This window comes from Ovis canadensis, chromosome 17, assembly GCF_042477335.2.
Source record: "Ovis canadensis isolate MfBH-ARS-UI-01 breed Bighorn chromosome 17, ARS-UI_OviCan_v2, whole genome shotgun sequence".
NCBI classification, from domain to species: Eukaryota; Metazoa; Chordata; class Mammalia; order Artiodactyla; family Bovidae; genus Ovis; species Ovis canadensis.
In genome coordinates, this window is record NC_091261.1 from 58,678,744 (window position 1) to 58,693,312 (window position 14,569).

Genomic DNA, 14,569 nt, shown 5'->3' on the forward strand with positions numbered 1-14,569 from the left:
AGACTGCACTCCCACTGCAGGGAGCCTGGGTTCGATCCCTGGCCACAGAACTAGATCCCGCATGCAACAACTAAGAGTTCTCATGCCACAGCTAAGGATCTTGCATGCCACAATGAAGACCTGGTGCAACCAGATAAATAAATACAGCTCAATCATACTTTTTGTATTGACGACATGTTGAAATGATATTTGGATATACTGAGTTCATAAGCCTGTATTATTAAAATTAATTTGATCTGTTTCTGCTTTGTTTAAAGTGACTACTAGAATATTTTAAATTACACACGTGGCTCACTTTATGTCTAAACACATGGGATTACATCCTCTTCAGCTCTAGACCCCCTTCATGGATCACTGCTTTGGCATGGAGAAAGGGGTTGCATAACAATGAAGCTGTGAGCCATGCCATGCAGGGCCACCCAAGGTGGATGGGTCACAGTGAAGAGTTCTGACAAAATGTGGTCCACTGGATGAGGGAATGGCAAATCGCTCCAGTATTCTTTTTTTTTTTTTTTTTCGCTCCAGTATTCTTACCAAGAGAACCCCATGGACAGTATGAAAAGGCAAAAGGATATGACATCAGAAGATGAGCCCCCCAGTTTGGAAGGTGTCCAATATGCTACTGGGGAAGAGTGGAGGGCAATCATGAACAGCTCTAAAAAGAGTGAAGTGGTTGGGCCAAAGTGGGAATGACACTCAGTTGTGGATGTGTCTGGTGATGAAAGTAAAGTCTGATGCTATAAAGAGCAATACTACATAGGAACCTGGAATGTCAGGTCCACAAATCAAGGTAAAGTGGGCATGATCAAGCAGGAGATGCAAGAGTGAACATCGACGTTTTAAGGATCAGTGAACTAAAATGGATAGAAATGGGCAAATTTAATTCAGATGACCATTATGTCTACTATTGTGGGCAAGAATCCCTTAGAAGAAATGGAGCAGCCCTCAGTCAACAAGAGTCCAAAATGCAGTACTTGGGTGCACTCTCAAAAATAACAGAACAATCTCTGTTCGTTTCTAAACAAACAAACCATTCAACAATACAGTAATCCAAGTCAATGCCCCAACCACGAATGCTGAAAAAGCTGAAGTTGATCAGTTCCATGAAGACCTACAAGACCTTCTAGAATTAACACCAAAAAAAAGATGTCCTTTGCATCATAGGGGATTAGAATGCAAAAGTAGGAAGTCAAGAGATACCTAAAACATTTATTTTTCCCTTAAACCTTCAAAAATTGATGCTTTTGAACTGTGGTGTTGGAGAAGACTCTTGAGAGTCCCTTGGACTACAAGGAGATCAAACCAGTCAATCCTAAAGGAAATCAGTCCTGAATATTCATTGGAAGCTGAAACTCTAATACTTTGGCTATCTGATGTGAAGAACTGACTCACTGGAAAAGACCCTGATGCTGGAAAAGATTGAAGGCAGGAAGATAAGAGAAGACAGAAGATGAGATGGTTGGATGGCATCACTGACTCGATGGACATGAGTTGGAGCAAGCTCTGGGGGGTGGTGATGGGCAGAGAAGCCTAGCTTGCTGCAGTCCATGGGGTCAGAAAGAGTCAGACACAACTGAGTGACTCAACTGAACTGAACTAAAACTTCAAAAGTTCAGAGGTCTGCTTTTCCTCTTTCCTTTACTGATAAGTATCAGTAAAGCTTTCACTCTGAAATGTGTCACCTCTGTCAACTACAAATTGGCACTTGCCAAGAGCATTTGCCAGTTTCTACATAGCTCAGTTGGTAAATCATCTGCCTGCAATGCAGGAGACCCAGGTTCGATTCCTGGGTCAGTTAAGTTCCCCTGGAGAAGGAAATGGCAACCCACTCCAGTATTCTTGCCTGGAGAATCCCATGGACAGAGGAGCCTGACAGGCTACAGTCTATGGGATCAGAAGAGTCGGACACGACTTAGCGACTAAACCACCACCACCACCACCAAACAAGAACAAGGGCGTTTGCCATCTGCTTCTGCAAGATTGAACCCTGTGCTGCTGCAGCTACTGATCTTCAATACCGGCTGAGGGAATCCAGGGTGGAATGAGACACTCTGTGTTCCAGGGAATCTGGGGGGGCAGGTCTTTAGATAGTTAGATATTTCCAGGAACTGATTTCATGATCCCAAACTTTGTATCTCTTCATATCTAGGAAAGCACTAAATCCCTTCATGGTGACATCAGCTTCTCGTGACTAGCAGAAAACCTTGTGTAAAGTAAGCGCTCAGTTGCATTGAACTCCCCTATTGACCTTCCTTCTTCCCCTTGCGTCTTTGGAGCAGTCTCTCAGAGCTATCAGAGGTACTATCTCCCAGGCTGCAGCCCTCATTTTACCCCAAATAAAACTTAGCTCACAACTCTCACGTTGCACATCTCTTTTGTTGACACTTTGATAACATCCATTTCCACTTCCCCTCTTCCTTGAACATCCGCATCCCTCATTTCAGTGTGCAGCACTCAACTCCAGGATCCAATCAGAGCACACCACCTATGCATACAACCAGCCTGGGGCAGGCACTTTGAGACTTGGGATTGCACTTTCAGGGACTCAGACTTGTGTTTCTTGCTGAAACTGAAAGTGAAGTCGCTCAGTTGTGTCCAACTCTTTGCAGATCCCATGGATGGTAGCCTACCAGGCTCCACCGTCCATGGGATTTTCCAGGCAAGAATACTGGAGTGTGCTGCCATTTCCTTCTCCAGGGGATCTTCCCAACCCAGGGATCAAACCCTGGTCTCCTGCACTGCAGACAGACGCCTTACCGTCTGAGCCACCAGGGAGAGTTCTGTTTCTTGCTGGGCTTGAACTGAATAGATATAGAGTTGGGAGGTGTCAGCAAAGAAATCCTGACAAGAATGAGAAGTGGATCCTAGACGCAGAGAGCAACTGACTCCCATCCACACCATCTTAAAAGCAATATCATGCCTGCAGTCTGCCCTACCTTCAGACTTTTTATAGGATAAGCAACTAAATCCCTTTCCTTGTCCAGGCGATTAGGGTTGGGTTTTCAGTGACATGAGGCTGCAAATCTCTGCTACTATTATAGACCATCGGATTAGAGCCTTTCTTATTCTTGATCTAAAATCCTGTCTAGCTTCTCATAAACCATCAGGGTCTCTAATCACAGAGGTGATCTTTCCCCAAGGTCCTTCATCCTTTCCACAGCAACAGTACTCTCTGACCTCAGAGGGTCACAAAGCCCCTCCCTGTCCCCTATTTCTTGTTTGTAGAAAAAGGCTTTAGTTTCCTAGACCTTCCCTGAGTTCCAAAGAACAGACTCAAGCAGTTACTAATTAGGGAAGGGAGGGAGCATGGAAACAATAGAAGCAACCATCAATTGCTCAAAACAAAAAAGTAATAAAGAAAAATATTAAAAAGAAAAACAAACTCCCAAAAATAGAAAATAAAATAAGAAAGGATAATTTAGTGATAAAGCAAGAGTCCTGCTCACAGACACGGAGAACAGACTTACAGGTTGCCAAGAGGATGGATGAAGGGAAAGGATAGTTTCAAAGTTTGAGATTGACTTATACACACTGTTATATTGTAAATGAATAGTCAACAAGGACCTATTGTATAGCACAGGGAACCTGCTCAATGTTATGTGGCAGCCTGGATGAGAAGGGAGTTTAGGGGAGAATGGATACATGGATACGTATGGCTGAGTCCCTTCACTATTCACCTGAAACTATCACAACGTTGCTTGTTAATCAGCTATACCCCAATACAAGATAAAAAGTTTTAAAAAATGAAAATTACAGCAACAACAACAAAAAGAAAACCAGATATCTCAAGTTAAGGAATTGAGGACTTTTCTATGTATTGGGAAGATGCAAGAGTCTGGGCTTGCTGAAAGCATTCCTTTGGTATGCACCTCAGCTATCTGGAGCCAGTATCCTGGGTTTTCACATCCTGAGATTCCTCAGGCTGCAGTCTGATGTCTGCTATTAATAGATGGCAGGTATTCTTTCCTTCCTGAGTTCCCTCAGGGCTCACCAGCTCACCATCAGTGGCGGCTGCAATCGCCAATGACTGTGACGTCCTTGTCTACTGATATGGCAGGAAATATTCAAATTTTCACATCCCTTACATCATCTCTCTCCTCTGCTACATCATCCCAGGTCCTTCCAAGTCGTTTTCAAAACTACTCTCCCTTTGTTCCTATGTCAACCACCGCAGCCCCTCACTCTGAAGTCTTACTAGCATTCAATCCAGAACCTTCACCTGGCAGCTGCCCTCTCTTGCTAACTCTTCAGATGCCTCCACTTCTCAACTCCACAAGCTGCTTCCTGTCTCAGGGCATCCCCACAGGAGGGTCCCTTGGCCAGAAATGCTGTTCCCAACCTTTTTCCCTCTTCACCCAGTTAACCCACAGGTTTTAAGCTCTAGCTTAAAAAGTTATTTCTCTTGGGATTTTTCTGGTGACCCAATGGTTAAGGTTCCATACTTCCAATGCATGGGGCGTGGGTTCCATCCCTGGTTGAGGAACTAAGATTCCACGTGCTGTGCAGTGTGGCCAAAGTAAATAAATAATAAAAAATAAATAAATAAAAGTTTTTTCTCATATGCAAACATTCACAGCAGCCCTATTCACAGTAGCCAGTAAGTACAAACAACTCAAATGTCCTTCAGCTGATGGATGGACAAGCAAAATGTGATACGTCCATAAATGGAATATATTATTCTGCTATAAAAGAATTAAGTACTGATGCATTCTGCAGAGTCTTCAGAAAGGACCATATAGAGTATGATTTCATTTATATGAGATGTCCAGAAGAGGCAAATCCACGGGGACAGAAAGATTATTGGCTGCCTGGAGCTTGGGGAGGTGCACTTGGGGGTGGAGGGGGGAATGACAGCTGATGGGTCTGGGGTGCCTTTTGAAATGGCTAAAAATGTTCTGAAATGAGATAGTGGTGATGGTTGTGTGACTTTATGAATATACTAAAAACCACTGAATTGGATGCTTTAAAAGGGTGAATTTTATGGCATGTGAATTATATCTCAATTAAAAAAACTGCATGAGAAAGGAAAAGCTATTTCTCTGGGGAGCCTCCCAGACCCTCTAGAAATAGGTCTGTCCTTTGAACACACTCTTGGGTGTGTGTGTGTGTGTGTGTGTGTGTGTGCGAGCGCACTCAGTCATGTCCAACTCTTTGTAACCCCACGGACTGTAGCCTGCCAGGCTCCTCTGCCCGTGGAATTTTCCAGGCAAGAATAATGGATCAGGTTGCCACTTCCTATTCCAGGGATCAAACCCACGTCTCTTGTGTCTCCTGCATTGGCAGGTGGAACACAGTTTTACCACCTGGCAGGTCTTCCTAGCATTGATCATATTGTAATTAAAGAATCTGTGTGATTGTACTTTTGTGCTAGAATGCTGAAACCTTCTTTCAAATGACAGGGCATAGCATTGAGCTGATGTGCTAAAAATTCTTTGGCTGAGCAGCTGCTGGCTTCTGCAGGGCTCACCTGTTTTCCTCTGTTCCAGAGCCTTCCCAGCACTGTGGCCCTGGAGATGCTCAATAATAAATATTTGCTGAATGAAAACAATAAGCAACAATGATTTTATCAGGGGAAAAGATGAAAGAGCCTCTTCCCACTGACTTAATGTACACCTGCAGTTTCTGAAACTGGGCAGGACCCTGTGGGGCTGCTGGGTGTGGAAACCTTTACAAGAAATAGGCTTCATACAGCCTCGGTGACCTTCCCTGAGTTCCAAAGAGCAGGTTCAAACAGTTGTTCATCAGGGAAGGGAGGGGTTGCGGAGAAAAGGGAAGAGCAGTCAAGAAACAATACTGCAGCCTTGGGACAGGGTCCTGGTTCCATGTCAAGGGGTACATAGAACAATATCTCTGAGCTCTTCTGCAGAGCCAAACCCCCAGCAGGTGGTTACAGCAGAATTCAGACCTATACCAGCAGAGGGTCCCTGGGCAGTAGGGTCAGGGCTGTACTAGATGTGATGATATTTGCTTTCCTCCTTTTTTTTTCCCCTCCAGTGCATTTCCACAAAGTCTTCTATTTGCTTCTGTTATCTAAACTACTTCCCATCAAATAAAATCACTTCACACTGTGTTTCAGATGGAGGAAAAAGAGAACACACAGCCACACACTCCTGCACAAAGTCTGGCTCTCTCAACACAGGGACACTGCATTCACTCTGGTGTCAGAGCCCTAACTCCAAAAGTTAGTCCAAGCACTAACTTTTAGAACTCCCTACTCTGCCGTGTGATTCTGGTTTTTTGTTTTCAATTTTTTGGCCCCATCAAAAAATTAAAAATTAAATTGAACCTATGCCCTCTGCATTAGAAGTGTAGAGTCTAAACTAACTGAACCCCCAGGGAAGTCCCAGAACTGTGGACCCAGCAAGCCTCAATCTTTTACCACCTTTTCTTGTTTTCCGTCTCTTCTTCTTCTTTTTTTTTTTTTTTTTTTGCCAAAATAAGTAGCTTGTGGGATCTTAATTCCCCAACCAGGAACTGAACCAGGGCCCAGTGAAAGTGCTGAGCCCTGACCACTGGATCGCCAGGGAAGTTCCTTCTTTTCCATCTCTTTTCTTGCATTTTTTTTTTCTACTAAAAAGATGCACAGTTTGAGAGTTGCGAGCTAAGTTTTATTTGGGGCAAAATGAGGACTGCAGCCCGAGAGGCAACACCTCAGATAGCTCTGAGAGACTACTCCAAAGAGGCAGAGGGGAAGATTAACATATAAGGTTTTGGTGAAGGCGGAGCTCAATACCATTAAGCATTCATTTTACAGGAGGTTTTCTGCTAGTCATATGAGGATCTGAAGAGGAACCAGAGATCAAATTGCCAACATTTGCTGGATCATCAGAGAAAGCAAAGGAATTCCAGAAAGATATCTACCTCTGTTTCATTGAATACACCAAAGCCTTTGACTGTGTGAATCATAATAAACTGTAGAAAGCTCTTAAAGAGATGGGAATACCAAACCATCTTACCTGTCTCCTGAGAAACCTACATGAGGATCAAGAAGCAACAGTCAGAACTCAGTATGTGACTACTGATTGGTGCATGATTGAGAAAGAAGTATGATAGGGCTGTCACCCTGCTTGTTTAACCTATGTGCTGAGTACATCATGAGAAATGCCGGGCTGGGTGAGTTACAAGCTGAAATCGAGAGAAGCGGGAGAAACATCAACAACCTCAGATATGCAGATGATACCACTTTAATGGCAGAAAGAGAAGAGGAACTAAAGAGCCTCTTGATGAGAGTGAAGGACGAGAGTAAAGGGCCGGCTTAAAACTAAATATTCAGAAAACTAAGATCACGGCATCCAGCCCCATTACTTCATGACAAATAGAAGGGGAAAAGGTGGAAAAGGTGGAAGTAGTGACATATTTCCTCTTCTTGGGCTCTAAAATCACTGCAGATGGTGACTGCAGCCATGAAGTCAGAAGACATTTGCTTCCTGGCAGGAAAGCTATGACAAACCTAGGCAGTGTGCTGAAAAGCAGAGACATTACTTTGCTGACAAACGTCCGTATAGTCAAGGCTATACTCTTCCCAGTGGTCACTTACGGTTGTGACAGCGGAACCGTAAAAAAGGCAGAGTGCCAAAGAATTGATGCCTTCAAACTGTGGTGCTGGAGAAGACTCCTGAGAGTCCCTTGGACAGCAAGGAGATCAAACCAGTCAATCCTAAAGAAAATCAACCCCAAATACTCATTGGAGGGACTGATGCTGAAGCTGAAACTCCAGTGTTTGGTCAGCTGATGGGAACAGATGACTCATTATAAGTCCCTGATGCTTGAAAATATTGAGGGCAAAAGAGAAGAGGGCATCAGAGGATGAGATGGCTGGCTGGTATTACCAATGCAATGGGCACGAACTTGGGCAAACTTAGGGAGATGGTGAGGGACAGAGAGACCTGGCGTGCTGCAGTCCATGGGGTTGCAAAGAGTCAGATACAACTGGGAAACTAAACAAAACAAACAAAAAGGACTGGGATCATAAAATCTGTTCCTGAAAATATCCAACTGTCTAAAGACCTGTTCCACCAGATTCCCTGGAGCACAGAGTCCTCACTCCCCCCTGAACTCCCTCAGGGGCTGTTGAAGGTCAACAGCTAAAGCAGCACAGGGTTCAGTCTCCACAGAGGCAGATGGCAAATGCCCTTGTTCAGTCGCTGGCAGTGCCCTTGGCAAATGCCAATTTGTCGTTGACATCCTTAAACCTTTAGCCACACTGATGGAGGAAACAGACAGAGCTGGACTCCATCTTAGGCCAGGCTGCCAACATTACGCTACATGCATCGTCACCCTCCCAATGGACTCTGAACTTTGTGCCCGATGTCTGTAGAAATGGCATACCGATGGAAAACCAGACCCCACCACGGATAAAAGAGCCTCAGGACTTATACTTGGACTCTCCGTTGCCTAAAAGAATATGCTAATTATCTCTGTAACAGAACAAAGTGATCAATTCCATTATGTTTATCGGGATGTGACCACAGGTCTATTGATAAATGTCCACTGTTTACCTAGTCTTGTGACACATGAATCATGGGTTAACTTTGATCATATCTCTCTTTTACCTTGTCCAGACTAGTTTCAAGGAATTTGGGGAGGTGGGTTTGAGCAAGTACACTTAGGGTATATAAAATTTTCACAAAAACTGGTCGGGGTCCTTGGCTAAGAGGAGTAGTAAACTGCCTTGGGCCCGCCGGTGTAATAAACTGCACTTCACTATCTGCGTTGTCCTTCTGAGTGAGTTTGTTCCCCAGAACGCGTGGCTACAACACTGCAGACAAAACTCTAGGTATGGGACGTAGTAATCTATCAAGTCTCTGATGGTGTGATTTAGACCAGGGGTCAGCACCCTTCCCTGGAAATGGCCAGAGAGTAAATAGCTTTGAGTTTAGAGGTGGAGGATCTCTGACCTACTACTTGACCCTGCTATTGATTTTATCCTAACAGGAGGTGTCCTTTGACACTGATCTCCCGCTACTTTGTCCCAAAGAGAATGGTATGACTTTTTTTTTTCATTTGTGCAATTTAAATTTCCACCTTTACTGTGAGGAACTGACCTGAACCCATTCGCCTGGCTCAGAGGATCCTCAGGATTTTGGGGTTCTTTTGGAAATTGTTGACAGCCTCAGGGGATTAGAAGTGAGAGGAGGGAAACATGGATCCCCTTGCTGGACCTGGCTTCTATCTGAGCCAGGTGACACAGTGGGGACACTGACCAAAGGGAGATGCAGACAGCAGGGCTGCTGGGTGGGCAGGGCTCCCTGATTCTCCTCCACACAAAGGCCCCCATAACCATGCAGCAAACCACGTACCCTAAACAGTTCTCTTCTTTATGACACGCTGCATGCTGGTGAACAAACCTCTGATGCAGGTTTCTTACATTCATAGGGCTTAGGAGACAATCCTAGAGAGTAGGCCTTGATTAGGGTATTTAAAATTCTGCAAACAGGACTTCCCTGGTGGTCCAGTGTATAAGAATCCGCCTGCCAATGCAGGGGACATGGGTTCAAGCCCTGGTCTGAGAAGATTCCACATGCCGTGGGGCATCTAACCCTTGAACAACTACTAGCCTATGCTCTAGAGCCCATGAGCTGCAACTACTGAAGCCCACATACCCTAAAGCCCCTGCTCCACAACATCAGAAGCATCCTCAACATTGCAGGGTGGATTCTTAACCACTAGACCACCAGGGAAGTCCAAGGGAAGGTACTCAGGATGGCAGGATGCAGGAACACTGGTTTGTACTTTTGCTGCGCCTTCTGCCTGGAAATCCTGGTTAGCCACACGCCCTCCCCCCATACCCTGCCAGGCCGCCCGGCTTCAAGGAACGCTCCAGGCACCCAGGATTCTGCGCAGATGTCACTCCAACAGGGAGGCCTCCTTGAGCATCCTGCCTGAAACAGCACACGCGCACACGCGGCCCCCGGCCTGTGCCTATACGGGTCTATAGGTATCACTGTATACATGGACCCATATGCTTTTATTCTTTCTCCAGCGTCCCCACTGAAATGTGGCGTCCGGAAGCCCCGACTTGGGGTTTCGTTGCTGTCTCCCCAAATCTAAGGCACTCACAATCAATAGAGGGCATCCCTGAAGGCGGCCCCAGCGAGATGCGCGCGGAGAGCGCCGAGAAGCCTCCGCAGGGCTGCCTCGCGGGGCCACCCTGATGCCGGGTATCACTGGGATCCCCCGCCGAGCAGCCCCGGGGGCTCATTAGAATCGGAGCGCCAGGCTAGGGCCCGAGCCCCCGCGCCTGAGCAGAGCCAGCGCGCGCCTCGCATTCCCGCTCTCCCCGGGCCCCGCGCCCGCCGGCTGGTCCGTTTGGGCGAGCGGTTCGGTCGGGGAAGCCAGGCCGACCCCCTCCCCGTCCCCTCCCGGTGCCCTCGCCGAGGCCCCGGGCGCCGCCGCACCTACCGGACGCGCTGGGCGGTGACTGCGTTGCCCGTGTGCCGCCGGAGCACCGCCAGGAATAGGAGCCGCATTGCCGCCGCCGCCGCCCCCCGGCCATCCACCGCCCGCTGAGGCCCGGCCCGGGGCGGGGGCGGGGACGCGGACCCGGGCGGCGGGCGGCCGGGCGGAGTCAGTCCGACCGCCGCTCCCCAGGCCGCGCCCGCGCTCGCCGGTTCCGGCGCCGGGGGTCTGGGGCGAGCCGGGCAGCGAGTGGGGCTCGTGCCCGGGAAGGTGAGGGGTGGGGGTGGTCCGGAGGTCCCTCCCATGGGACCAGCACCGGGGCATCCGCGGGTCCCCTCCATGGGAACCAAAAGAGGCTCCTCTGGTGGTCCCAGAGTGACCATAGGTCTGCATCCCTGTGGCCTGTAACCTGAGATGATAACAGGTCCCTTCCCGCTTAGACAAGGAGGGCTGGGTGGCCACAGTCCCCTCCCACAGGGACCAGGGTTAGCCGCAGGTTCCCCACCACACACACACACACACACACACACACACACACACACACACACGAACCAGGTGGCTGCCCATTGCTCCCCTGGGGACCAAGGGTTGCGAGTCCCTTTCCACAGCGGCTGTCACAAGGAGTGATGACCAAGTCCCTCCTACAGGAACCAGAGGAGGCCACAAGTGGACTCCCAAGGGGATCAGGTTGACCTGATGTCCACTCCCATGGGTACCACCACAAGGGATTTCTGATATCTTTTGAAAATGGGACATCTTGCAATATTCAGCCACCATTCCCACAGTTGCCTGAGCTAAGAAGCGTTGCCCCTTTGGAGGTATTGAGATAGATTAAGGCATAATTTAAGTCTGAATTTGGCAATAAGGAGTTCATGATCTGAGCCACAGACAGCTCCTGGTCTTGTTTTTGTTGACCGTATAGAGCTTCTCCATTTTTGGCTGCAAAGAATATAATCAATCTGATTTTGGTGTTGACCATCTGGTGATGGCCATGTGTGGAGTCTTCTCTTTTGTTGCTGGAAGAGGGTATTTGCTATGACCAGTGCATTACCTTGGCAAAACTCTATTAGTCTTTGCTCTGCTTCATTCCGCATTCCAAGGCCAAATTTGCCTGTTACTCTAGGTGTTTCTTGACTTCCTACTTTTGCATTCCAGTCCCCTATAATGAAAAAGACATCTTTTGGGAGTCTTAGTTCTAAAACGTCTTGTAGGTCTTCATAGAACTGTTTAACTTCAGTTTCTTTAGCGTTGCTGGTTGGGGCAGATGATGCTGTGAAAGTGCTGCACTCAATATGCCAGGAAATTTGGAAAACTCAGCAGTGGCCACAGGACTGGAAAAGGTCAGTTTTCATTCCAATCCCAAAGAAAGGCAATGCCAAAGAATGCTCAAACTACAGCACAATTGCACTCATCTCACACGCTAGTAAAGTAATGCTCAAAATTCTCCAAGCCAGGCTTCAGCAATATGTGCACTGTGAACTTCCAGATGTTCAAGCTGGTTTTAGAAAAGGCAGAGGAACCAGAGATCAAATTGCCAACATCTGCTGGATCATGGAAAAAGCAAGAGAGTTCCAGAAAAACATCTATTTCTGCTTTCTTGACTATGCCAAAGCCTTTGACTGTGTGGATCACAATAAACTGTGGAAAATTCTGAAAGAGATGGGAATACCAGACCACCTGACCTGCCTCTTGAGAAATCTGTATGCAGGTCAGGAAGCAACAGTCAGAACTGGACATGGAACAACAGACTGGTTCCAAATAGGAAAAGGAGTACATCAAGGCTGTATATCGTCACCCTGATTATTTAACTTCTATGCAGAGTACATCATGAGAAACACTGGACTGGAAGAAACACAAGCTGGAATCAAGATTGCCGGGAGAAATATCAATAACCTCAGATATGCAGATGACACCACCCTTATGGAAGAAAGTGAAGAGGAACTAAAAAGCCTCTTGATGAAAGTGAAAGTGGAGAGTGAAAAAGTTGGCTTAAGGCTCAACATTCAGAAAATGAAGATCATGGCATCTGGTCCCATCACTTCATGGGAAATAGATGGGGAAACAGTGGAAACAGTGTCAGACTTTATTTTGGGGGGCTCCAAAATCACTGCAGATGGTGACTGCAGCCATGAAATTAAAAGATGCTTATTCCTTGGAAGAAAAGTTATGACCAACCTAGATAACATGTTGAAGAGCAGAAACATTACTTTGCCAACAAAGGTCTGTCTAGTCAAGGCCATGGTTTTTCCGGTGGTCATGTAAGGATGTGAGAGTTGGACTGTGAAGAAAGCTGAGCACCGAAGAATTGATTTTGAACTGTGGTGCTGGAGAAGACTCTTGAGAGTCCCTTGGACTGCAAGGAGATCCAACCAGTCCATTCTGAAGGAGATCAGCCCTGGGTGTTCTTTGGAAGGAATGATGCTAAAGCTGAAACTCCAGTACTTTAGTCACCTCATGTGAAGATTTGACTCATTGGAAAAGACTCTGATGGTGGGAGGGATTGGGGGCAGGAGGAGAAGGGGACGACAGAGGATGAGATGGCTGGATGGCATCACTGACTCGATGGATGTGAGTCTGAGTGAACTCCAGGAGTTGGTGATGGACAGGGAGGCCTGGCGTGCTGTCATTCATGGGGTCTCAGAGTCAGACGACTGAGTGACTGAACTGAACTGATTGAAGGCATAATTTTAAGTTTAAGCAAAAATTCATTCCCATTAGGCAGTACCGAACCAGAAGTGGCCAGCAGCTCTCCACAGACAGGAGCAGGGGAGAGGCTATTATAACTAAAAGGCAGAAGCAAAGTAAGGAACTTCAGTTCAGTTCAGTTCACTTTAGTTGCTCAGTTGTGTCCGACTATTTGCAACCCCATGGACTGCAGCACACCAGGCCTCCTTGTCCATCACCAACTCCTGGAGTTTACTCAAAATCATGTCCATTGAGTCAGTGATGCCATAACCATCTCATTCTCTGTCATCCCTTTCTCCTCCTGCCTTCAATCTTTCCCAGCATCAGGGTCTTTTCAAATGAGTCAGTTCTTTGAATCAGGTGGCCAAAGTACTGGAGTTTCAGCTTCAGCATGAGTTCTTCCAAAGAATATTCAGGACTGATTGCCTTTAGGATGGACTGGTTGGATCTCCTTACTGTCCAAGAGACTGCTGAGTCTTCTCCAACACAACAGTTCAAAAACATCAATTCTTCGACACTCAGCTTTCTTTATAGTCCAACACTCACATCCATACATAACTACTGGAAAAACCACAGCTTTGACTAGATGGACCTTTGTTGGCAAAATAATGTCTCTGCTTTTTAATATGCTGTCTAGGTTGGTCATGACTTTTTTTCCAAGGAGCAAGCATCTTTTAATTTCATGGCTGTAGTCACCATCTGCAGTGATTTTGGAGCCCCCTCAAAAAAAGTCTCTCACTGTTTCCATTGTTTCCCCATCTATTTGTTATGAAGTGATGGGATCAGATGCCATGATCTTGATTTTCTGAATGTTGAGTTTGAAGCCAACTTTTTCACTCTCCTCTTTCACTTTCATCAAGAGGATCTTTAGTTCTTCTTTGCTTTCTGCCAAAGGGTAGTGTCATCTGCATATCCAAAGTTATTGATATTTCTCCTGGCAATCTTGATTCCAGCTTGTGCTTCTTCCAGTCCAGCGTTTCTCATGATGTACTCTGCATAGAAGTTAAATAAGCAGGATGACAATATGAAACCTTGACGTACTCCTTTCCCGATTTGGAGCCAGTCTGTTGTTTCATGTCCAGTTCTGACTGTTGCTTCCTGACCTGCATACAGATTTCTCAAGAGGCAGGTCAGGTGGTCTGGTATTCCCATCTCTTTCAGAATTTTCCACAGTTTATTGTGATCCACACAGTCAAAGGCTTTGGCATAGTCAATAAAGCAGAAAGAGATGTTTTTCTGGAACTCTCGCTTTTTCAGATGATCCAGAGGATGTTGGCAATTTGATCTCTGGTTCCTCTGCCTTTTCTAAAACTAGCTTGAACATCTGGAAGTTCACAGTGCACATACTGTTGAAGCCTGGCTTGGAGAATTTTGAGCATTACTTTACTAGCATGTGAGATGAGTGCAATTATGTGGTAGTTTGAGCATTCTTTGGCATTGCCCTTCTTTGGGATTGGAATGAAAACTGACCTTTTCCAGTCCTGTG

The 14,569-nt window shown here is 46.5% G+C and overlaps 1 protein-coding gene across 3 annotated transcripts in view; it reads right to left on the reverse strand.

The window, feature by feature from the left end:
• Window positions 1-10,834, reverse strand: part of GLT1D1 (glycosyltransferase 1 domain containing 1) — a 126,650-nt gene extending 115,816 nt beyond the window's left edge. For all 3 annotated transcript variants that reach the window (XM_069557589.1, XM_069557588.1, XM_069557590.1), the window contains exon 1: window positions 10,402-10,834. In XM_069557589.1, coding sequence (XP_069413690.1) covers window positions 10,402-10,781 — 380 coding nt within the window. In that variant the 5' untranslated portion in view covers window positions 10,782-10,834. The remainder of the gene's footprint in view (window positions 1-10,401) is intronic.
• Window positions 10,835-14,569: the final 3,735 nt, after the last annotated feature.